A 26,566-nucleotide genomic window follows, 5' to 3' on the forward strand; every position below is an offset into this window, starting at 1 on the left:
TCCGGGCGCCTTCGGAGGTTTTACCTTTTGGTTGAAGGGCCATTTGAGCAGGGCGTCGCTGAGTCCTCGCATGACCACAAAGAACAAGGACAGGTGGCTGCCTCGGCCCGTCCCGTCGCCGTTCAGATAGATCCGCAGACACATTTTGTAGCCGTACTTGCTGGTGTAGAACGCTGCCGGACAGGAAGTCAGACAATCAGAACAACGGCTGTCCAAAGTGCATCTCATTTTTTGGACGGCTCGCGGCACGTTCTACAATTACTATTTACAAAATAACCCCGAAAAATTGCAATAAAAGAGCAAAGAGGTGAAATGTGACGAGAAAAAGCAACGCAGGCTGCCCTCACTCCAAAAATAATAACGAATCCAAATCAATTCGGTTATGAATTATTGGCTCCAATGACTTCACATCAAATATTCCACTTTGATATATTGAGTTTTTCTTTGAGAAAAAGAGCCATAAAAAAAAAATAAAAAAAACATTACCTCCCTCATTAACAACACCTAGGCGTTGAACTTTGCTTGCACTGCCTGCAGAGCGGCCCCAGGCCTACAGACACAACAACACTACACCCTGGATAATTAGCATACCGTATTTCCTTGAATTGCAGCCGGGTATATAGTATGCGCCTGCCTAGAATCACTGCCGGGTCAAACTTGTTTTGCAAAATAATTAGCGCATGCTTAGCATTACCGCCGGCTCAGGATTAACGCCGGGTCAAACTCCATCCATCCATCCATCCATCATCTTCCGCTTATCCGAGGTCGGGTCGCGGGGGCAACAGCCTAAGCAGGGAAACCCAGACTTCCCTCTCCCCAGTCACTTCGTCTAGCTCTTCCCGGGGGATCCCGAGGCGTTCCCAGGCCAGCCGGGAGACATAGTCTTCCCAACGTGTCCTGGGTCTTCCCCGTGGCCTCCTACCGGTTGGACGTGCCCTAAACACCTCCCTAGGGAGGCGTTCGGGTGGCATCCTGACCAGATGCCCGAACCACCTCATCTGGCTCCTCTCGATGTGAAGGAGCAGCGGCTTTACTTTGAGTTCCTCCCGGATGGCAGAGCTTCTCACCCTATCTCTAAGGGAGAGCCCCGCCACACGGCGTAGGAAACTCATTTCGGCCGCTTGTACCCGTGACCTTATCCTTTCGGTCATGACCCAAAGCTCATGACCATAGGTGAGGATGGGAACGTAGATCGACCGGTAAATTGAGAGCTTTGCCTTCCGGCTCAGCTCCTTCTTCACCACAACGGATCGGTACAACGTCCGCATTACTGAAGACGCCGCACCGATCCGCCTGTCGATCTCACGATCCACTCTTCCCTCACTCGTCAACAAGACTCCTAGGTACTTGAACTCCTCCACTTGGGGCAGGATCTCCTCCCCAACCCGGAGATGGCACTCCACCCTTTTCCGGGCGAGAACCATGGACTCGGACTTGGAACTCGTTTCGCAAAATATTATTTTTATTAGCGCATGTCTAGGATTTCCACCGGGTCAAACTCATTTCGCCAAATAATTAGCATATGCCTAGAATTTCCGCCGGGTCAAACTCGTCACGTCACGAGTGACACTTCCCCTGTCATCATTTTCAAAATGGAGGAGGCTGATTTCAATCATTTGAAATCGCATAAAGGGAAGAAGATTAAGAGCTAATCAGTAGGATTTAAGGTCCAAGCTATTGAATATGCTAAAAATAACAGTAAGCAGCTATGTTTTATTAATATTCCGTAGCTGCGTGTGTCAAATATGAGTCATTAAATGACTCCCGCCTCCTGGTGGTAGAGGGCGCTAGTGATCCTTCTTGCGACTACTTGGCTGCAGAAAAAGTGACGACAAGCAGCAAGAGTGAGCAGCGATCGTTTATTTTTTCCTCTCGCATGCACTTTTAACACGGAGGATTACATATCTAAAATAAAACCGTTTTCTAAATTGGACTTTCAATCGAAGCAGGAGGTAATAAAGGAAGATCTCCATTGAAACAGAGAGACTTTTAAAACTGAAGAAAGATAAGGAAGACTTCTATAAACAAGTTATCGATGCTTTTGATCAGAAGGAGCTCCGCGTGGGCTTCATTTATAAGTAAAGGTAAGACCATAATAACGTTTTTTTATTCAATGTGCTTTTCATGATGTTATCTTTAAATCACACTCAAATTTATAAGCGCAGGCCTAAATTTACCGCATGCCGGAGTGAGAAGAGGTTTTAAATTAAATAGCGCCCCGGCAGCAATTCAAGGAAATACGGTATGCACCCCACAGCCCCCCAACCCCAAAGCCTTCACCACAGTTTGATCCCCCTTAGGGGCGATTGACGGCTGACTAGCGCTTATACAGCACCAGCCAGCCTCCGTAGCTCCCACTCCCTCCACTCTGTTGCAAGTTTTGTTGATTCTATGTCACTTGTTTATGTGTGCTATGGCTATGAGTTGGCTTGAGTCTGGACCCCTCCCTGGAGTCCAGCCTTTGACTGAATATTTTTTACTCTCCCCCCACCCCTCCCCAACGTTTCCCTGTTTCTCACCCTTTTTTTTGGAAGGGGCGCCGGAATTTGGCAGACTCGTCAGCGATCGTTTTTCTGTCTCCATGTAATATTTGTCTGATCTTGAATGGGATTGTGCTGAAAATCTCAATTTCCCCTCGGGAATTAATAAAGTACCGTATTTCCTTGAATTGGCGCAGGGGCGCTAATTATTTTAAAACCTCTTCTCATTCCGGCGCTTATCAAAGGCATGCGGTGAATTTAGGCCTGCGCTTATAAATTTGAGTGTGATGTAAGGATACCCTCATGAAAAGCACATTTAATAAAAAAATGTTATTATGGTCTTACCTTTACTTATAAAAGAAGTCCATGTGCAGCTCCTTCTGATCAAAAGCATCGATAACTTGTTTATAGAAGTCTTCCTTATCTTTCTTCAGTTTTAAAAGTCTCTCTGTCTCGATGGAGATCTTCCATTATTACCTCCTGCTTCGATTGAAAGTCCAGTTTAGAAAACAGTTTTATTTTAGATATGTAATCCTCCATGTCAAATGTGCAAGGAAGAGGAAAAAATAAACGATCGCTGCTCACTCTTGCTACGTGTTGTCACTTCTTCTGCAGCCGAGTAGTCGCAAGAAGGATCACTAGCGCCCTCTACCACCAGGAGGCGGGAGTCATTTAATGACTCATATTTGACACACGCCGCTACGGTATAATAATAACACATAGCTGCTTACTGTTCTTTTTAGCACATTCAATAGCTTGGACCTTAAATCCTACTGAATAGCTCTTAATCTTCTTTCCTTTATGCGACTTCAAATGATTGAAATCAGCCTCCTCCATTTTTAAAATGATGACAGGTGAAGTGTCACTCGTGACGTGACGAGTTTGACCCGGTGGAAATTTTAGGCATATGCTAATTATTTGGCAAAACGAGTTTGACCCGGCGGAAATTCTAGGCATGCGCTAATAAAAATAATATTTTGCGAAACGAGTTTGACCCGGCGTTAATCCTGAGCCGGCGGTAATGCTAAGCATGCGCTAATTATTTTGCAAAACGAGTTTGACCCGGCAGTATTTCTAGGCAGGCGCATACTATATACGGTATGTATGATTCTGATTCTGATTCACAACTCAAAGAGTTATTTACATGTTCCACCTGTACACATCCAGGGTCTAGTCTAGCATTTGAAAGTTACGGACCTGGTAGAAGTTTAACCTTAGCCAGCCTGTAGTTCCGGACCCGTGCTTCAGCCGGGCTTCGTTCCTCTCTCCCCTCCCCTGCCCCGCCTCCTTCCTCAGTGCCGGCAATAAAACACGGTGAGCCGCTGGTCTCGCTGTATCATCCGGGATGTTGTGCTGTGGTGGAAGTCACTCAAGACAAATGGCTGCTGGCGGTTACTAATGTCCAAAGTGCACGATAAAAGCAAGAATGCTAAAAAAAAAACAACCTACAAAACATTTCTGCGGGGCGGGCGCCAATGCTTAGTCAGCGTGAGGGAGCGGGGCGAGGAGGGGTTGATTTGCATCTAACAACTCCGCCTCAACCGTTTCAAAAGGGAGAAAAAAATGGCTTGAAAATTCGTCTTTAAAACAGAATCCATGCAGTTTTTTTCACCACAAGAACCACCTTTACATTTTATGTACAAAGCCCGTTTCCGTATGAGTTGGGAAATTGTGTTAGATGTAAATATAAACGGAATACAGTGATTTGCAAATCAATTTCAACCCATATTCAGCTGACAAAGAAGTTGGGAAAGGTGGCAATAAATACTGATAAAGTTGAGGCATGCTCATCAAACACTTATTTGGAACATCCCACAGGTGTGCAGGCTAATTGGGAACAGGTGGGTGCCATGATTGGGTATAAAAGCAGCTTCCATGAAATGTTTACTAATTCACAAACAAGGATGGGGCGAGGGTCACCAATTTGGAAGCAAATTGTCGAACAGTTTTAGAACAACATTTCTCAACGAGCTATTGCAAGGAATTTAGGGATTTTACCATCATCTAAGAATCTGGAGAAATCACTGCACGTAAGCGACGATATTACAGACCTTTGATCCCTCTGGTGGTACTGCATTAAAAACCGACATCAGTGTGTAAAGGATATCACCACATGGGCTCAGGAACACTTCATAAAACCACTGTCAGTAACTACAGTTGGTCGCTACATCTGTAAGTGCAAGTTAAAACTCTACTATGCAAAGCAAAACCCATTTATCAACAACACCCAGAAACGCCGCCGGCTTCGCTGGGCCCAAGCTCATCTTAGATCAGGGGTAGGGAACCTATGGCTCGGGAGCCAGATGTGGCTCTTTTGATGACTGCATTCGGCTCTCAGGTAAATTTGAGCTGACTCTGCTTAACACGATAAATAATGAATAATTCCACTTGTAATCAGTGTTAAAAATGATGTTCAAAATATAAAACATCATCGTGCATTTTTAATCCATCCATCCGTTTTCTACCGCACCTGTTCAAGAAGTTGCGTTGATGGTAAGAAGTTATTTATTTATTATTGGTTAGTGTGGGGCTTGCCCTCTGGGGGTTCTTCAGACCACAAAGATCCGACATGAGACCCTGTTTCAGGGTTACAGTATTGTTTCCTTTTTCAATAAGTCTCTCAGTTGCTTTCCAGCAATTGTCTTTTTCTCTTTCGTTCTGGCTCACGCTCTGGTTCCAGCACCAACCCCGTCTCTCCTCCTGGCTGCTGCTTATAACAGAGCGACAGGTGATTAGATAACAAGGCCCAGGTGGGCCGTCTGCGCACCTGTCGCTGATTTCGAGGCCGGTCCTGGCAACACCCCGCTTCGCTGCAGGCCCGCTGGCCACGCCCCCTCCACAGTTAGCTTCAGAATAACAATGTTATTACAAAGAATAAGAGACCTAGTCTACTCTAAAAATGTTAGTCTCACTTAAAAATGCACGCGTTTAGTTGTGTTCAGGGTTAAAAAAATATTTTACGGCTCTCACGGAAATACATTTTAAAATATTTGGCTTCTTGGCTCTCTCAGCCAAAAAGGTTCCCGACCCCTGTCTTAGATGGACTGATGCAAAGTGGAAAGGTGTTCTGTGGTCTGACAAGTCCACATTTCAAGTTATATTTGGAAACTATGGACGTTTTGTCTACCGGAACAAAGAGGAAAATAACCATTCGGATTGTTATAGGCGCAAAGTTCAAAAGCCAGCATCTGTGATGGTACGGTGGTGTATTAGTGCCCAAGGCATGGGTAACTTACACATCTGTGAAGGCACCATTAATGCTGAATGGTCCATACAGGTTTTGGAGCAACATATGTTGTCATCCAAACAACGTTATCATGGACGCCCCTGTTTATTTCAGCAAGACAATGCCAAGCCACATTCAGCACGTGTTACAACAGCGTTGCTTCGTAGTAAAAGAGTCCGGGTAGTTTCCTGGCCCGCCTGCAGTCCAGACCTGTCTCCCATGGAAAATGTGTGGCGCATTATGAAGCGTAAAACACGACAGCGGAGACTCTGGACTGTTAAACGACTGAAGCTCTACATAAAACAAGAATGGGAAAAAATTCCACTTTCAAAGCTTCAACAATTCGTTTCCTCAGTTCCCAAACTTTTATTGAGTGTTGTTAAAAGAAAAGGTGATGTAACACAGTGGTGAACATGCCCTTTCCCAACTACTTTGGCATGTGTTGCAGCCATGAAATTCTAAGTTAATTATTTTTTGCCTAAGAAAAAATTAAGTTTATAAGTTTGAACATCAAATATCTTGTCTTTGTAGCATATTCAACTGAATATGGGTTGAAAAGGATTTGCAAATCATTGTATTCCGTTTATATTTACATCCAACACAATACCCCTTTAACACAAGACTAAAATGCGTAGTGAAATGTGTGATACTGTATAACTCAAAAAGGGTGGTACCTGGCGAGAACATGGCGGGGGCTCGACCGGCGATAGCGTCCTGTCTCTTTTTGGCAAAATCGGAGATCCTCCAGACAAAGACGCCATCAAAGGTGGTGGCAGACATCTCCCTCAGCCGACCCTCCATCTCTGCCACCGTCAGGTCTTTCAGCCCCACCGTCCTCTCCAGCTGCCGCACCTGGGAGAACCACCGCTCAGCTTAGTCTGTTGCAACGATTTTAAGAGCGCCGAGCGTTCTACCTTGTTACTCAAAGCCTCGATCTTGTCCTGGTCCAGCTTGTGCTGGCGGTTGCTGGCCTCCATGGTGGTGGCGAAGCGCTCCACTTCTCTGTTGAGGACGCACACCACGTTTTCAAAGGTGCCGGACTTCACCTCCAACTCGGTGCACCGGCGGCCCAGCTCGGCCACCTTGGTCTTTTCGCTGTGGAGCTGCAGCTCCAGCGCCGCGCCCACCGAGCTGGGCAGCGGCGTGAAGGAGGTAGACACGGAGAGGGTGGGCGCCAGGGTGGGTGGCGGAGGCAGGGGCGCCGAGGCGGACGGGCCCGAGCCGGAGGACGAGGAGGCGGCGGCTCCCTGCACGGGAGGCCAGGGGGAGGTGGTGCTGAGCTGGGAGACTCGGGCCTCCAGTTCCCTGAGGGACTGCTGCAGTTCCACCAGTTTGTGTCCCGCCACCTCCAGACCCTGCGGCTGCAGCCCCTCCATGCTCACCTTCATGCCCATGATGTAGTGCAGCAGCAGGTTGAGGTGCTCGTAGGCAAACGCACGCTCGTGGTCGTGAGTCTTCTCTTTCTCCACCTGCAGGCAAGACGCTGGGTAAAGTCAATATTTACAACAGTCGTCCAAAGAAACTTAAAGATGGAACCACTCCTCCTCATCTTGTTGTTGACATCATCAAAAATCAAACCAGTCACTGCTTGCACATTCACTTGTGACTTTAGCCGGAGACATAAAGAGAATGGGCGATGACAGGATTTTTTCATAAACCTACGGCAGTGTTGTTGAACTCCATGCTTTTGTCTTGGATTCTTTCAGGTTGCATACGAACAGTCTTAAATATTGGACAAACAGTTAACATCTAAATGTCCTCTTCTTTCGCTTATCCAAGGTTGGGTTGAGCAGCCTAGGTAAAGAAGCCCAGAATTCCCTTTCCCCAGACAATCTGTCCAGCTCCCCCTTGGCAGTTCCGAGGCGTTCCCAAGCCAGTCGGGAGAACTAGTCTCTCCAACGGGTCCTGGGTCTTCCCTGTGGCCCTCTACCTACCGGTATATATACCTCCCCAAGGAGGCGTCCGGGCGGAAATCCTGACCAGATGCCTAAATCACCTCATCTGGCTCCTCTTGATGTAGCGGCTTTACTCCGAGCTCCTTCCGAATGACAGAGCTTCTCACCCGATCTCTAAGGGAGAGCCCCGCCACCGGACAGAGGACACTCATTTGGGCCGCTTGTACCAAAGATCTTGTCCTTTCGGTCATAACCCAAAGCTCATGACCATAGGTGAGGATGGGAACGTAGATCGACCGTTAAATTGAGAGCTCAGCTCATTCTTCACCACAACGGATCGATACAGCGTCCGCATTACTGAAGACGCCGCACCGATCCGCCTGTCGATCTCACCATCCACTCTTCCCTCAAGACTCTGAGGTACTTGAACTCCTCCACTTGGGGAAAGAGCTCTTCCCCAACCCAGAGATGGCACTCCACCCTTTTCCGGTCGAGAGCCATGGACTCGGAGGTGCTGATTCTCATCAATCAATCAATCAATGTTTATTTATATAGCCCCAAATCACAAATGTCTCAAAGGACTGCACAAATCATTACGACTACAACATCCTCGGAAGAACCCACAAAAGGGCAAGGAAAACTCACACCCAGTGGGCAGGGAGAATTCACATTCAGTGGGACGCCAGCGACAATGCTGACTATGAGAAACCTTGGAGAGGACCTCAGATGTGGGCAACCCCCCCCCCTCTAGGGGACCGAAAGCAATGGATGTCGAGCGGGTCTAACATGATACTGTGAAAGTTCAATCCATAGTGGCTCCAAGACAGCAGTGAGAGTCCCGTCCACAGGAAACCATCTCAAGCGGATCAGCAGCGTAGAGATGTCCCCAACCGATACAGGCGAGCGGTCCATCCTGGGTCCCGACGAGCGGTCCATCCTGGGTCTCGACTCTGGACAGTCAGTACTTCATCCATGGTCATCGGACCGGACCCCCTCCACAAGGGAGGGGGGGACATAGGAGAAAGAAAAGAAGCGGCAGATCAACTGGTCTAAAAAGGAGGTCTATTTAAAGGCTAGAGTATACAGATGAGTTTTAAGATGAGACTTAAATGCTTCTACTGAGGTAGCATCTCGAACTGTTACCGGGAGGGCATTCCAGAGTACTGGAGCCCGAACGGAAAACGCTCTATAGCCCGCAGACTTTTTTTGAGCTCTAGGAATCACTAATAAGCCGGAGTCTTTTGAACGCAGATTTCTTGCCGGGACGTACGGTACAATACAATCGGCAAGATAGGCTGGAGCTAGACCGTGTAGTATTTTATACGTAAGTAGTAAAACCTTAAAGTCACATCTTAAGTGCACAGGAAGCCAGTGCAGGTGAGCCAGTACAGGCGTAATATGATCAAACTTTCTTGTTCTTGTCAAAAGTCTAGCAGCCGCATTTTGTACCAACTGTAATCTTTTAATGCTAGACATTGGGAGACCCGAAAATAATACGTTACAGTAGTCGAGACGAGACGTAACAAACGCATGGATAATGATCTCGGCGTCTTTAGTGGACAAAATGGAGCGAATTTTAGCGATATTACGGAGATGAAAGAAGGCCGTTTTAGTAACGCTTTTAATGTGTGACTCAAAGGAGAGAGTTGGGTCGAAGATAATACCCAGATTTTTTACAGAGTCACCTTGTTTTATTATTTGGTTGTCAAATGTTAAAGTTGTATTATTAAATAGAGGTCGGTGTCTAGCAGGACCGATAATCAGCATTTCCGTTTTTTTGGCATTAAGTTGCAAAAAGTTAGCGGACATCCATTGTTTAATTTCATTAAGACACGCTTCCAACTGACTACAGTCCGGCATGTTGGTCAGCTTTAGGGGCATGTAAAGTTGGGTGTCATCAGCATAACAGTGAAAGCTAATACCGTATTTGCGTATGACGTCACCTAGCGGCAGCATGTAGATGCTGAAGAGTACAGGGCCAAGGACCGAACCCTGGGGAACTCCACACGTTACCTTAACATAGTCCGAGGTCACACTGTTATAGGAGACGCACTGCATCCTATCAGTAAGATAAGAGTTAAACCATGACAGGGCTGAGTCTGAAATACCAATTCGTATTTTGATACGCTCTAATAAAATATTATGATCGACGGTATCGAAAGCAGCGCTAAGATCGAGGAGCAGCAACATAGATGACGCATCAGAGTCCATCGTTAGCAATAGATCATTAGTCAGTTTTGCGAGGGCTGTCTCAGTCGAGTGATTTGCCCTGAAACCGGATTGAAAGGTTTCACATAGATTGTTAAACGCTAAGTGCTCATTTAGCTGCTCTGCAACAATTTTTTCGAGGATTTTCGAAATAAAGGGAAGGTGAGACACCGGTCGGTAGTTTACCATGAGGTCTGGATCGAGGTTAGGTCTTTTAAGGAGAGGATGAATAACCGCTTTTTTGAATGCAACGGGAACAGTGCCCGAGGAAAGTGATAAGTTTATAATATTTAGCACTGATGGACCTAATAATACAAAAAGCTCCTTGATAAGTTTCCCAGGAAGTGGGTCAAGTAAACATGTTGTTTGTTTTATTCCATTTACACGTTGTAACAATCCTTCTAATGTTATTTCATCAAAACGAGAGAAACTATTTTGGATATTTGCAGTATCCGCCGTATATACAATCGTATCTGTGTTACTATAACCCCGTTGTAGCTGGGACGCATTGTCTTTAATCTCCTTTCACACTCGGCTGCGAACCGATCCAGTGAGAGCTAAAGATCCTGGCCAGATGAAGCCATCGGGACCACATCATCGTTTTTAGCATTCAATCAGACGTTATTGTGAGGTTTTCTATTAGTGTTCCTAAAATCAGATACATCAGCCCCCAGACACACTTTTTTTCCCCTATAAATTTGGCCCGCCAAGACACAGGGTCTGCATCACTCCAGATGCCGCACTGATCCGCCTGTCGATCTCACAATCCACTCTTCCCTCGCTCTGGACCAAGTCCCCAAGGTACCTGAACTCTTCCACTTGGGGCAGGATCTCGTCCCCAACCCGTGAAACGCCACCCTTTTACGGGCGAAAACCATGGACTTGTGCTACAAGTAGGGTTGGGTATCGAGTATCGATTGGAACCGGGACTAACTTTCCGATTCTCCCGGAATCGTTCAAAAGTTTAAATTTCGATTCCTAGTTTTGATACCCAGTCCACCGACCGGAAAAAAAGAATAAGTCTGCCGACCGGAAGAAGATACAGCTGAACACCAACGAAGAAGCGCCCACCGCCGTAAGTTTTAGCATAGCCAAACCTATGTAGCCGAGCGAGTCAGTCAAGCATGGATAAAAAAAGATGAAATGTAACACGTGCAACAGGATTGTTTCGTGTTTAGGAGGGTGCACGTCAAACATGATGAACCACCTCTGAGTTCATGAGTACAAATAAATGCGTGTCCCGTCTTCGACGCGCTACGCCGACCGTCCTCCTCTGCCTCTTCCTCTGGCTCCGGCTCCGACGCCCAGCCTGGCACCTCGGTGACTGCACTGCAGCCCGAATCCGGTAAGTAAAACAATATATATGCAATAAATAATGTGTTTTGTGCCAACGTTGAGGCAGCTAACAAATTAGCCCACGTATTTTTTTCTGGGTATGACGTTAAACTACATCCAGGCATGAGATGGGAGGTTGTGTGTGGGTTAGTGAGTCCCAACTAACGTCTATAAAATGCACACAAAGAACGTTTGCACCTTCTCTTGTGACTGGCGGGTGGTCAGCGCCATAAAGCCGAGCGGGTCCCTGGGTAAATGGGGCGCGGACAACCAACAGGACCGACTAAGTTCAACAGCCCAGTAAGGCAATTAGTCTAGGACAAGGATCTCTGATATAAAATACCCCTTCCAACCCGCACCAAGCCAGCGTGGAAGGTGTAGGCTAATAACCAGCATGAAAAGTACGCCAAATGGCAGAAACATGCTGAGGCTTTCGTCCAGCAGTGGACTGACAACGGCTGATGATGATGATTTTTTCATCGACAATTTACAACCTGCTAGCCAGGCTCCGCGATGTGCTCAGCGTAGTCCGTTCACCGTAGCGGCAATGGGGAAGATGTCGGTGACACAGACGGAAGAGTGCCACAGAAAGGTCACTGCACACATAGTCAAAAGACTGCATCCCTTTTCAGAGCTGGAATCTCCAACATTTAGGTTAGTTAAGCAATAACCTTAGAGCTAAGCTAATTGATCCTGGGATAAAGAGTAACAGCAACATTACATGTTTACTGTAACGTATTATTTTCGGGTCTCCCATGTCTAGCATTAAAAGATTACAGTTGGTACAAAATGCGGCTGCTAGACTTTTGACAAGAACAAGAAAGTTTGATCACATTACGCCTGTACTGGCTCACCTGCACTGGCTTCCTGTGCAGTTAAGATGTGACTTTAAGGTTTTACTACTTACGTTTAAAATACTACACGGTCTAGCTCTATCCTATCTTGCCGATTGTATTGTACCATATGTCCCGGCAAGAAATCTGCGTTCAGAGGACTCCGGCTTATTAGTGATTCCCAAAGCCCAAAAAAAGTCTGCGGGCTATAGAGCGTTTTCATTTCGGGCTCCAGTACTCTGGAATGCCCTCCCGGTAAAAGTTTGAGATGCCACCTCAGTAGAAGCATTTAAGTCTCACCTTAAAACTCATTTGTATACTCTAGCCTTTAAATAGACTCCCTTTTTAAACCAGTTGATCTGCCGTTTCTTTTCTTTTTCTCCTATGTCCCACTCTCCCTTGGGGAGGGGGTCCGGTCCGATCCGGTGGCCATGTACTGCTTGCCTGTGTATCGGCTGGGGACATCTCTGCGCTGCTGATCCGCCTACGCTTGGGATGGTTTCCTGCTGGCTCCGCTGTGAACGGGACTCTCGCTGCTGTGTTGGATCCGCTTTGGACTGGACTCTCGCGACTGTGTTGGATCCATTATGGATTGAACTTTCACAGTATCATGTTAGACCGGCTCGACATCCATTGCTTTCCTCCTCTCCAAGGTTCTCATAGTCATCATTGTCACCGACGTCCCACTGGGTGTGAGTTTTCCTTGCCCTTATGTGGGCCTACCGAGGATGTCGTAGTGGTTTGTGTTGTGGTTTGTGCAGACCTTTGAGAAACTAGTGATTTAGGGCTATATAAGTAAACATTGATTGATTGATTATGTTTGCAGGGATATGGTGAAAACTCCATCCATCATCCATCCATCCATCATCTTCCGCTTATCCGAGGTCGGGTCGCGGGGGCAGCAGCCTAAGACATAGTCTTCCCAACGTGTCCTGGGTCTTCCCCGTGGCCTCCTACCGGCTGGATGTGCCCTAAACACATCCCTAGGGAGGCGTTCGGGTGGAATCCTGACCAGATGCCCGAACCACCTCATCTGGCTCCTCTCAAGGAGCAGCGGCTTTACTTTGAGTTCCTCCCGGATGGCAGAGCTTCTCACCCTATCTTTAAGTGAGAGCCCCACCACACGGCGGAGGAAACTCATTTCGGCCGCTTGTACCCGTGATCTTATCCTTTCGTTCATGACCCAAAGCTCATGACCATAGGTGAGTATGGGAACGTAGATCGATCGGTAAATTGAGAGCTTTGCCTTCCGGCTCAGCTCCTTCTTCCCCACAACAGATCGATACAACGTTCGCATTACTGAAGACGCCGCACCGATCCGCCTGTCGATCTCACGATCCACTCTTCCCCCACTCGTGAACAAGACTCCTAGGTACTTGAACTCCTCCACTTGGGGCAGGGTCTCCTCCCCAACCCGGAGATGGCACTCCACCCTTTTCCGGGCGAGAACCATGGACTCGGACTTGGAGGTGGTGAAAACTCTCAACCCAAAATACATACCACCTTCCAGGGACTACCTATCAAACACATTGATCCCAGCACGGCACAAGAAGAATCGGAATCTAGAATCGTCAGGAATCGGAATCGAAACAAAGAATCGGAGTCGGAATCGTTGGAATTCAAACGATACCCAACCCTAGCTACAAGGTGCTGATTTTCACCTAAGTCCTTTCACACTCAGCTGCCGACCGATCCAATGAGAGTTGAAGATCACGGCCAGGTGAAGCCGGCAGAGACTTAATCTTGCAGCCACCGAACCGGATCCCTTCAAGGCCATGACTGCGCGGAGAAATTCTGTCGATAAAAAGCTATGAACAGAATCGGTGACCAGAAGCAACCTTGGTGGAGTCCAACCCTCACTTTAGTCGAGAGCGACTTGATCATGAAGACCACCAAGTCCTGAGAAAGCAATTCCCGAGGAATCCGAACGCTCTGATTCTTACGGACTCCCCCGCATGACTATCAGTCTTCAGGGTTAACAGGATTGGACAAAATCAGAGGAGTTTCCACGAGGAGAACGAGGTCACTCACAGACATGTCACATCCCACGACGTGAAAGCGACACGGCGTCCTGAATTTGCTGCAGAACTTGATGTGGTCCACATACTGGAAGACATGACAAAGAAAGCATCACTTGAGGGACCCGGATGATATTTGAACTCTTTTTCACCTTCTCCCTGGGTATCTTCTTCTTGGCGCAGCCCTCGCAGATCATGGGGTACTTGGGACAGATCTCATCGTGTGCCTGGGAATCAAACACTTTGATACGGTGGAAACAAAACAAGCTTGCCGAGGGCTCTGCGCTTTGGCCCACCTTGATGTTTTTGAAGTGAAAGGGTTCCTTGCAGTACTTGCAGTTGAGCGTCCTCTCTGGACACTCGCGCTCGCTGTGGCGCTCCTGCTCGCTGAAGCGAATCCGCTCCTTGCAGGACGGGCACGGGACCACCATGAACTCGCACTTGCCTTCGTGGTTCAGCTGCGCCATGCAGAGCAGAGAGACACACACAGGCTAGCGACACGACGGGAACTCTATACAAACCCCGTTTCCATATGAGTTGGGAAATTGTCTTAGATGTAAATATAAACGGAATACAATGATTTGCAAATCCTTTTCAACCCATATTCAGTTGAATGCACTACAAACACAATATATTTGATGTTCAAACCCATTAACTTTATTTTTTTTTGCAAATAATAATCAACTTAGAATTTCATGGCTGCAACACATGCCAAAGTAGTTGGGAAAGGGCATGTTCACCACTGTGTTACATCACCTTTTCTTTTAACAACACTCAATAAACGTTTGGGAACTGAGGAAACTAATTGTTGAAGCTTTGAAAGTGGAATTCTTTCCCATTCTTGTTTTATGTAGAGCTTCAGTCGTTTGCTGTCGTATTTTACGCTTCATAATGCGCCACACAATTTCGTTAGGAGACAGGTCTGGACTGCAGGCGGGCTGGGAAAGTACCCGCACTCCTTTTTTACCAAGCTACGCTGTTGTAACACGTGCTGAATGTTGCCTGGCATTGTCTTGCTGAAATAAGCAGGGGCGTCCATGAAAAAGACGGCGCTTAGATGGCAGCATATGTTGTTCCAAAACCTGTATGTACCTTTCAGCATTAATGGTGCCTTCACAGATGTGTAAGTTACCCATGCCTTGGGCACTAATGCACCCCCATACCATCACAGATGCTGGCTTTTGAACTTTGCGTCGATAACAGTCTGGATGGTTCCCTTCCCCTTTGGTCCGGATGACGCGATGTCGAATATTTCCAAAAACAATTCGAAATGTGGACTCGTCAGACCACAGAACACTTTTCCACTTTGCATCAGTCCATCTTAGATGATCTCGGGCCCAGAGAAGCAGGCGGCGTTTCTGGATGTTGTTGATAAATGGCTTTCGCTTTGCATAATAGAGCTTTAACTTGCACTTACAGATGTAGCGACCAACTGTATTTAGTGACAGTGGTTTTCTGAAGTGTTCCTGAGCCCATGCGGTGATATCCTTCAGAGATTGATGTTGGTTTTAGATACAGTGCAGTCCGAGGGATCGAAGGTCACGGTCATTCAATGTTGGTTTCCGGCCATGCCGCTTACGTGGAGTGATTTCTCCAGATTCTCTGAACCTTTTGATGATATTATGGAGCGTAGATGTTGAAATCCCTAAATTTCTTGCAGTTGCACTTTGAGAAACTTTGTTCTTAAACTGTTTGACTATTTGCTCACACAGTTGTGGACAAAGGGGTGTACCTCGCCCCATCCTTTCTTGTGAAAGACTGGGCAATTTTTGGGAAGCTGTTTTTATACCCAATCATGGCACCCACCTGTTCCCAATTAGCCTGCACAACTGTGGGATGTTCCAAATAAGTGTTTGATGAGCATTCATTGACTTTATCAGTATTTATTGCCACCTTTCCCAACTTTTTTGTCACGTGTTGCTGGCATCAAATTCTAAAGTTAATGATTAGTTTATCAGTTTGAACATCAAATATGTTGTCTTTGTAGCATATTCAACTGAATATGGGTTGAAAATGATTTGCAAATCATTGTAATCTGTTTATATTTACATCCAACACAATTTCCCAACTCATATGGAAACGGGGTTTGTAAAATGCCATAAAAAGGTAAAGAAAAGTAGTCAAGTCACCTCGTACTCCTTGATGCTTCCTCTCCAGGTGCAGCTCTCGTTGACGCAGAGCGCCGAGAGGTTCTCCACCTCCCTGCGAACGGCGTTGTCGGGAAAAGCCTTTTTCAAAGAAGAAGAGGAGAAGTAAGGTAAGCAGCTCTCCTTGGGTGACTGACAGCAAAACGGCCATTTTTCAGGAGCTTTTACGGCAAAACTGATGAAACAGGAGCAAGATGGTGGATTTTGTCGAGATCAGACCGAATTCGCCATCTGTTGTAGACGTTCGACAGTCTGCTGAGTTGTGAATCTGTGCGGAGTTGGCGGCCGCTACCACTGCAAACATTCTAATATTTGTGCTACGTTTGTGCAGGGAACATTTCCCAAACTTTTACGTTTATGCTACAATTTTTTTTGTTCAACTATTATAGTTTTTACTAGATAAAAATGTTTTGCAGAACAACAACGAATGGGACATATTTGTGGAGATTTTGACAAAGTGGTGGTGGGCGGGGGGGGGGCTGGTTATGAATAATAAGGGGTCAATAACTTAAAAAATGTAATAGTTACTAACATAAAAAACTACAATAGTTAATGACATCAAAACTATAATAGTTAGCAACATAAAAAGTATAATTGTTAACGACATAAAAACTACAATAGGTAATAACATGGGAAATACAATAGTTAATAACATACAAACTATAATAGCTAATAACATAAGAAATATAATAATTAATAACTTAAAAACTATAATAGTTACTAACATAAAAAACTACAATAGTTAATAACATCAAAACTATAATAGTTAGTAACATAAAAAGTATAATTGTTAACGACATAAAAACTACAATAGTAATAAGATGGGAAATACAATAGTTAATAACATACAAACTATAATAGCTAATAACATAAGAAATATAATAATTAATAACTTAAAAACTATAATAGTTACTAACATAAAAAACTACAATAGTTAATAACATCAAAACTATAATAGTTAGTAACATAAAAAGTATAATTGTTAACGACATAAAAACTACAATAGGTAATAACATGGGAAATACAATAGTTAATAACATACAAACTATAATAGCTAATAACATAAGAAATATAATAATTCATAACTTAAAAACTATAATAGTTAATAAAATAAAAACTATAATAGTCGATAACATAAAAACTATAATAGTTACTAACATGAAAAGTATAATTGTTAACAACATAAAAACTACAATAGGTAATAACATGGGAAATACAATAGTTAATAACATACAAACTATAATAGCTAATAACATAAGGAATATAATAATTAATAACTTAAAAACTATAATAGTTAATAAAATAAAAACTGTAATAGTCGATAACATAAACACTATAATAGTTACTAACATAAAAAGTATAATTGTTAACGACATAAAAACTATAATAGGTAATAACATAAAAAATATAATAGTTAATAACAGAAAAACTCTGCGAAGAGGTGGCGACTTGTCCAGGGTGTACGCCGCCTTCCGCCCGATTGTAGCTGAGATAAGCACACCAGCGCCCGCCGTGACCCCAAAGGGAGTAAACGGTGGAAAATATATGGATGGATAACATAAAAATTATAATCGTTAATAACATAACATAATAACTACAATAGTTAATAACTTAAAAACTATAATAGTAAATAACATAAGAACTATAATATTTGACAACATAAAAACTAGAATAGTTAATAATATGAACAATATGATAGTTGACAACATACAAACTATAATAGTTACTAACATAAAAAGTATAATTGTTAACAACATAAAAACTACAATAGGCAATAACAAAAGAAATACAATAGTTAATAGCATAAAAACTATAGTAGTTAATAACATGAAAACTGTGCTAGTTAATAACATGAACATTATAATAGTTCATAACATAACAACTATAATAGTTAATAACTTAAAAAAGTATAATATTTTATAACTCAAAAACTATAATAGTTAATAACATAAAAACTATAATATTTGATATCATAAAAACTATAATAGTTACTAACATAAAAAGTATAATTGTTGACAATAGGCAATAACATAAGAAATACAATAGTTACTAACATAAACACTATAATAGTTACTAACAAAAAACAATAATAGTTAATAACATGAACATTATAAGAGTTAATAAAATAAGAAATATAATAGTTAACATGAACATTATAATAGTTAATAACATAAGAAATACAATCGTTACTAACATAAACACTATAATAATTAATAACATAAAAACTGTAATAGTTAACATGAACATTATAATAGTTAATAACATAACATAATAACTATAATAGTTAATAACTTAAAAACTATAATAGTTGATAACATAAAAACAATAATAGTTAATAATATGAACAATATGATAGTTGATAACATAAAAACTATAATAGTTACTAACATAAAAACTATAATTGTTAACAACATAAAAACTACAATAGGCAATACCAATAGAAATACAATAGTTAATAAAATAAAAACTGTGCTAGTTAATAACATAAACACTATAATAGTTGATAACATGAACAGTATAATACTTAATAACATAACTATAATAGTTAATAACATAAAAACTATAATAGTTGATAACATGAACAGTATAATACTTAATAACATAACTATAATAGTTAATAACATACAAACTATAATAGTTGATAACATACAAATTATAATAGTTAATAATATGAACAATATAATAGTTGATAACATAACAACTAGAATAGTTAATACCTTAAAAACTATTATAGTTAATAACTTCAAAACTATAATAGTTAATAGCGTAAAAACTAATAGTTATTAACATACAATCTGTAATAGTTGATAACATAAAAAGTAGAATAGTTAATAATATGAAAAATAAAATAGTTACTAACAGAAAAACTATAATAGTTAATAACATAAAATCTATAATAGTTAATAATATGAACATTATAATAGTTAATAACATAACAACTATAATAGTTAATAACTTAAAAACTATAATATTTAATAACATAAAAAACTATAATAGTTGATAACATAAAAACTATAATAATTAATAACTTAAAAACTATAATAGTTAATAACATAAAAAATATCATAGTTAATAACATAAAAACTATAATAGTTAACATAAAAACCATAGTAGTTGATAACATAAAAATTATAATAGTTAATAATATGAACAATATAATAGTTGACAACATAAAAACCAAAATAGTTGATAACATGAACATTATAACAGATATAAGAAATATAATACTAATACCTCAAAAACTATAATAGTTAATAACTTAAAAACTTTAATAGCTAATAATTTAAAAACTATAATAGTTAATAACATAAAAACTATAGTAGTTAATAACATAAAAACTATAATAGTTAATAACATGAACAAAACGATAGCTGATAACATAAAAACTATAATAGTTAATAACATGAACAATACGATAGTTGATAACATAAAAACTATAACTGGATGACATCACTAGTCAGAAATGTTACTTTAGAAGAACTTCAAAACCGGAACAGCACAAACAGTTCTATTATTTGGGGCCAACTTCACACAGGTTTTCTTCAAATAGTCTTCATGACATAACCCTCTGTGTGTGAGTGACAAGAAGACAAGCTCAGACTGTCTGGTTTGGTGCCACCCGCTGGTTTGCATGTACAAATGCAACATATTTCTGACATTTGGGACCAAGCGCTAATGCCGATTTTGATACCGTAGGATGCTAGCTTCATCACGTCCCGGGTACTCACGCATCCTTGTCTCAGGATAGACGTGGGCTCTTCGAAAATGTCCTCCTTGATGCAAGCGCTGCACTTGTGCGGCCCGTTACTGCAACACAACATCAGATGAGAAAAATGGCGAGGAGGTCTAGCTAGCCCGGTGCGGGGTCTCACCTGACGGCCAGGTTGAAGCAGTACGAGCAGAAGCGATGGCCGCACTGCGCCTGGACGGGCCGCCGCAGGATGTTGTGGCAGCAGTTGCACAGGTGCTTGTCCTCCAGTTTGTTGCCCAGGATCTTCTTGGGGAAGCCCGGCTTGTTGCTCTCCATGGACGACGGTGGCGACGGCTCCTGAGCGGCCATGCTGTCCGATCACACGTCCCGGTCACACCTGGAAGAGGACCCGCCGGTCATACAGGTGACTCTGCGCTCTTGTCACATTACGTTTTTGCAGCGCCGCCTTTAAGAATTAAATTTGGGGTCATTTTTATGGCATCAAATCAGCGGCATGAAAAAACACTCTCGGTTGTGACCAGGAGACATCAGGCGTTTAAAGTGACCAATCAGTAAGGAGGGGAGATGCCCGGTCATGCATTGAATGCCCGCCCCTATTTGCCAAAACTGTGGAACTCCGCACACGTGAAGAAACGATGAAGAAACAATCGAGTCAATCCGAGCGCAACAGATTGGTGGCAGCAGCAGGTGGTTGACACTAATCAGGAAACACAAACCTGTGTGTCTGACCAGCACACCTAGCAACCGGAACACAAACAAAGTCCAAGCGGGCGCAAACAGAGTCTGGACGGGCACAAAGAAAGTCGGCGCAAGTGCAAACAGAGTCTGGACCGGCACAAACAGAGTCTGGACGGGCGCAAACAGTGTCTGGATGGGCACAAACTGAGGCTGGACGGGCGCAAACAGAGTCGTGGCGGGCACAAAGAAAGTCGGGGCAGGTGCAAACAGAGTCTGGACAGGCACAAACACTGTCTGGACGGGCGCAAACAGAGTCTGGACGGGCACAAACAGAGTCTGGACGGGCGCAAACAGTGTCTGGAAGGGCACAAACTGAGGCTGGACGGGCGCAAACAGAGTCGTGGCGGGCACAAAGAAAGTCGGGGCAGGTGCAAGAATAGTCAGCACGGGTGTGACTCCAAAGAAAGTCCAAGCGGTCGCAAACAGAGTCGTGGCGGGCACAAAGAAAGTCGGGGCAGGTGCAAGCATAGTCGGCGCGGGTGTGACGGCAAAGAAAGTCCAAGCGGTCGCAAAGAGAGTATGGACGGTTGCAAACAGAGTCGGGGTTGGGCGCAAACAAAGTCTGCGTGGACGCAATAAAGTCAGTGCGGGCGCAAACAAAGTCTAGAAGGGCGCAAACAAAGTCTGGAAGGGCGCAAACAGAGTCTGGACGGGCGCAAACAGAGTCTGGGTGTGCGCAAACAGAGTCTGGATGGGCACAAAGAGAGGCTGTGTGGGCGCAAACAGAGACATGGCAGGCACAAAGAAAGTCAGGGCAGGTGCAAACATAGTCAGTGCGGGTACAAGCAGAGACGGTGCGAGGCCAAACAAAGTCCAAGAGGACACAAACAGAGTCTGGACGGACGCAAACAAAGTTCAATCGGGTGCAAACAGAGTCTCGACGGGCACAAACAGAGTCCAAGCGGGCGCAAACAGAGTTTGGGCGGGCGCAAACAGAATCTGGGCGGGTGCAAACAGAGTCTAGAAAGGCACAAACAGAGGCTGTGTGGGCGCAAACAGCGATGTGACGGGCACAGAGAAAGACGGGGCAGGTGCAAACATAGTCAGCGCGGGTACAAGCAGAGACGGTGCGAGGCCAAACAAAGTCCAAGGAGGCCCAGACAAGTCTGGACGGGCGCAAACAAAGTCCAAGCGGGCACAAACAGAGTCTGGACGTGCGCAAACAAAGTCTGGGCGGGCGCAAACAGAGTATGGGCAGGCGCAAACAGAGGCTCGACGGGCGCAAACAGAATCTGGATGGGCACAAACAGAGGCTGTGTGGTCACAAACAAAGTCGGAGCAAATGCAAACATGGTCAGCGCGGGTACAAGCAGAGATGGTGCAAGGCCAGACAAAGTCCAAGGAGGCGCAAACTGAGGCTGTGTGGGCGCAAACAAAGTCTGCGTTGGCGCAACAAAGTCAGTGCGGGTGCAAACAAAGTCAACGCGGGCACAAACAGAGTCTGGACGAGCGCAAACAGAGGCGGGGCGGGCGCAAATAAAGTCTACATGGGCGCAATAAAGTCAGTGTGTGTGCAAACAAACTCCAAACCGGCGCAAACAGAGTCTGGGAAGGAGGAAACAGAGTCGGGACGGGCGCAAACAGTCGGGGCGGGCGCAAACAGAGTCGGGGCGGGCGCAAACAAAGTCTACATGGGCACAATAAAGTCAGTGTGTGTGCAAACAAACTCCAAACCGGCGCAAACAGAGTCTGGGAAGGCGGAAACAGAGTCTGGACGGGTGCAAACAAAGTCAACGCGGGCACAAACAGAGCCTGGAAGGGCGCAAACAGAGTCTGGGAAGGCGGAAACAGAGTCTGGACGGGTGCAAACAAAGTCAACGCGGGCACAAACAGAGCCTGGAAGGGCGCAAACAGAGTCTGGGAAGGCGGAAACAGAGTCTGGACGGGTGCAAACAAAGTCAACGCGGGCACAAACAGAGCCTGGAAGGGCGCAAACAGAGTCGGGGCGGGCGCAAACACAGTCTACATGGGCGCAATAAAGTCAGTGTGTGTGCAAACAAAGTCCAAGCTGGCGCAAACAAAGTCTGCGTTGGTGCAACAAAGTCAGTGCGGGTGCAAACAAAGTCAACGCGGGCACAAACAGAGTCTGGACGAGCGCAAACAGAGTCGGGGCGGGCGCAAATAAAGTCTACATGGGCGCAATAAAGTCAGTGTGTGTGCAAACAAAGTCCAAACCGGCGCAAACAGAGTCTGGGAAGGCGGAAACAGTCTGGACGGGTGCAAACAGAGTCTGGAGGGGCGCAAACAGAGTCGGGGCGGGCGCAAACAGAGTCGGGGCGGCGCAAACAAAGTCTACATGGGCACAATAAAGTCAGTGTGTGTGCAAACAAAGTCCAAGCCGGCGCAAACAGAGTCTGGGAAGGCGGAAACAGAGTCTGGATGGGTGCAAACAGAGTCTGGACGGGCGCAAACAGAGTCGGGCGGGCGCAAACAGAGTCGGGGCGGGCGCAAACAGAGTCGGGGCGGGCGCAAACAGAGTCGGGCGGGCGCAAACAGAGTCGGGGCGGGCGCAAACAGAGTCGGGCGGGCGCAAACAGAGTCGGGCGGGCACAAACAGAGTCGGGCGGGCACAAACAGAGTCGGGCGGGCGCAAACAGAGTCGGGGCGGGCGCAAACAAAGTCGGGGCGGCGCAAACAAAGTCTACATGGGCACAATAAAGTCAGTGTGTGTGCAAACAAAGTCCAAGCGGGTGCAAACAGAGTCAGTCTGGGTGCAAACAGAGTCGTGGTGGGCGCAAACAAAGTCGGTGCAGGTGCAAGCAGAGTCGGCGCGGGAGCACACAAAATCCACGCTGGCGAGTGCAAACACTCGACGCGGGTTCAAACAGAGTCTGGACGGGCGCAAACAGAGTCGGCGTGGGCACAGAGTCAGTGTGGGTGCAAAGAGACACCGCGTGAGTGCAAACAATGTTGACGTCGGTGCGAGTGCAGATAAAGACCACATGCATGCAGTCTTTTTTTACACGCACAGATTTTGGGCAGCATTCAAACCAAACATTTTTGCTTGTGGCGTGTAATTAGCGTCAGTTGCTATGAAACAACTAAAACTAATTAGCGAGTTGGTTATGCAAACAGGACAAAAAACTGCACGGAAAGATAAAAAAAACATGTACATCTTCCATTTTGATGCGGACCCAAAGCAAATATTGCGGTTAGGCATCCAACCAAGCAGAGTTTGTGAGGCAGTGTGCAGGTAAAATTATTTCTTTCCTGTCCAAAACCACGGCACAAAAACACAGAGGAGCGTGCAGCTGAGGAGCGCACGTGAAGCGCGGCAAACATAGCGCTCTTAGCATAGCGTGGAGTACATAAACAGTCGCCTAGAATGAGACGGGTTCAAAAAGGGGGCGTGATTAGTGGCGGCAGCAGGTGGGGACACTAACCAATCAACAGCAACCGGTGTGTATGATCAGCGCACCTAGCAACCAGAATGTAAACAAAGGACGGAACGTGCCAAAAACGTGACTTAAGACAATCATTGGAACCCATCCATCCATCCATCCATTTTCTACCGCTTATTCCCTTTGGGGTCACTGGTGCCTATCTTAGCTACAATTGGGCGGAAGGCGGCGTACACCCTGGACAAGTCGCCAACTCATCACAGGGCACAATCATTGGAACCACTTTTTACAATTAAAGCTGAAGACAGACTCAAAACGAATATATATTTTTTTACTGGTTCACTTCTTTTTACACCTGCGTGACAATTAGGGGCACTCGTAAACCTGACCCTTTGTTAGAACGTCGGAGAGTCCATAAGGCTGGACTGAAGTGCGGAAAACATAGCGCTTTTAGCATACCGTGGAGTACATAAACAGTCGCCTAGAATGAGACGGGTCCAAAAAGGGGGCGTGATTAGTGGCGGCAGCAGGTGGGGACACCAACCAATCAACAGAAACCGATGTGTATGATCAGCGCACCTAGCAACCAGAATGTAAACAAAGGACGGAACATGCCCAAAACATGACTTAAGACAATCATTGGAACCCATCTATCCATCCATTTTCTACCGCTTATTCCCTTTGGGGTCACTGGTGCCTATCTTAGCTACAATTGGGCGGAAGGCGATGTACACCCTGGACAAGTCGCCAACTCATCACAGGGCACAATCATTGGAACCACATTTTACAATTAAAGCTGAAGACAGACTAAAAAAGGAATATATATTTTTTTACTGGTTCACTTCTTTTTACACCTGTGTGACAATTAGGGGCACTCGTAAACCTGACCCTTCGTTAGAACGTCGGAGAGTCCATAAGGCCAGACTGAAGCGCGGCAAACATAGCGCTCTTAGCATACCGTGGAGTACATAAACAGTCACCTAGAATGAGACGGGTTCAAAAAGGGGGCGTGATTAGTGGCGGCAGCAGGTGGGGACACTAACCAATCAACAGCAACCGGTGTGTATGATCAGCGCACCTAGCAACCAGAATGTAAACAAAGGATGGAACGTGACAAAAACGTGACTTAAGACGATCATTGGAACCCATCCATCCATCCATTTCCTACTGCTTATTCCCTTTGGGGTCACTGGTGCCTATCTTAGCTACAATTGGGCGGAAGGCGATGTACAACCTGGACAAGTCGCCACCTCATCACAGGGCACAATCATTGGAACCACTTTTTACAATTAAAGCTGAAGACGGACTCAAAACGAATATTTTTTTTTACTGGTTCACTTCTTTTTACACCTGCGTGACGATTAGGGGCACTCGTAAACCTGACCCTTTGTTAGAACGTCGGCGAGTCCATAAGGCTGGACTGAAGCGCGGCAAACATAGCAATCTTAGCATACCGTGGAGTACATAAACAGTCGCCTATAATGAGACGGGTTCAAAAAGGGGGCGTGATTAGTGGCGGCAGCAGGTGGGGACACTAACCAATCAACAGCAACCGGTGTGTATGATCAGCGCACCTAGCAACCAGAATGTAAACAAAGGATGGAACGTGACAAAAACGTGACTTAAGACAATCATTGGAACCCATCCAGCCATCCATTTTCTACCGCTTATTCCCTTTGGGGTCGCTGGTGCCTATCTTAGCTACAATTGGGCGGAAGGCGATGTACACCCTGGACAAGTCGCCACCTCATCACAGGGCACAATCATTGGAACCCATCCATCCATCCATTTTTTACCGCTTATTCCCTTTGGGGTGGCGGGGGGCGCTGGTGCCTATCTCAGCTACAATCGGGCGAAAGGCGGGGTACACCCTGGACAAGTCGCCACCTCATCACAGGGCACAATCGTTGGAACCACTTTTTACAATAAAAGCTGGGCTTGTTGTCATTTTTTTGGGGGGCGGAATCTGAAGACAGAATCAAAACGAATATGTTTTTTTTTTTTACTGGTTCATTTCTTTTTACACCTGCGTGACGATTAGGGGCACTCGTAAACCTGACCCTTCGTTAGAACGTCGGAGAGTCCATAAGGCCGGACTGAAGCGCGGCAAACATAGCACTCTTAGCATAGCGTGGAGTACATAAACAGTCGCCAAGAATGAGACGGGTTCAAAAAGGGGGCGTGATTAGTGGCGGCAACAGGTGGGGACACTAACCAATCAACAGAAACCGGTGTGTATGATCAGCGCACCTAGCAACCAGAATGTAAACAAAGGACGGAACGTGCCAAAAAAGTGACTTAAGACAATCATTGGAACCCATCCATCTATCCATTTTCTACCGCTTATTCCCTTTGGGGTCTCTGGTGCCTATCTTAGCTACAATTGGGCAGAAGGCGGGGTACACCCTGGACAAGTCGCCAACTCATCACAGGGCACAATTATTGGAACCACTTTTTACAATTAAAGCTGAAAACAGACTCAAAACGAATATTTTTTTTTTTACTGGTTCACTTCTTTTTACACCTGCGTGACGATTAGGGGCACTCGTAAACCTGACCCTTTGTTAGAACGTCGGAGAGTCCATAGGGCCGGACTGAAGCGCGGCAAACATAGCGCTCTTAGCATAGCGTGG

General features: G+C 45.1%; 1 protein-coding gene across 2 annotated transcripts in view; it reads right to left on the reverse strand.

The window, feature by feature from the left end:
• Positions 1–26,566, reverse strand: part of LOC133557419 (TNF receptor-associated factor 2-like) — a 52,991-nt gene that overhangs the window by 14,484 nt on the left and 11,941 nt on the right. For both annotated transcript variants that reach the window (XM_061907866.1, XM_061907867.1), the window contains 9 exons: positions 20,015–20,230; positions 19,871–19,949; positions 16,125–16,223; positions 14,292–14,453; positions 14,148–14,222; positions 14,009–14,083; positions 6,621–7,175; positions 6,381–6,558; positions 25–173 (listed from right to left, as the gene is read on the reverse strand). In XM_061907866.1, the coding sequence (XP_061763850.1) occupies positions 25–173; positions 6,381–6,558; positions 6,621–7,175; positions 14,009–14,083; positions 14,148–14,222; positions 14,292–14,453; positions 16,125–16,223; positions 19,871–19,949; positions 20,015–20,202 (1,560 nt within the window). In that variant the 5' untranslated portion in view covers positions 20,203–20,230. The remainder of the gene's footprint in view (positions 1–24; positions 174–6,380; positions 6,559–6,620; positions 7,176–14,008; positions 14,084–14,147; positions 14,223–14,291; positions 14,454–16,124; positions 16,224–19,870; positions 19,950–20,014; positions 20,231–26,566) is intronic.

This window comes from Nerophis ophidion, linkage group LG08 (assembly GCF_033978795.1).
Source record: "Nerophis ophidion isolate RoL-2023_Sa linkage group LG08, RoL_Noph_v1.0, whole genome shotgun sequence".
NCBI lineage: Eukaryota > Metazoa > Chordata > Actinopteri > Syngnathiformes > Syngnathidae > Nerophis > Nerophis ophidion.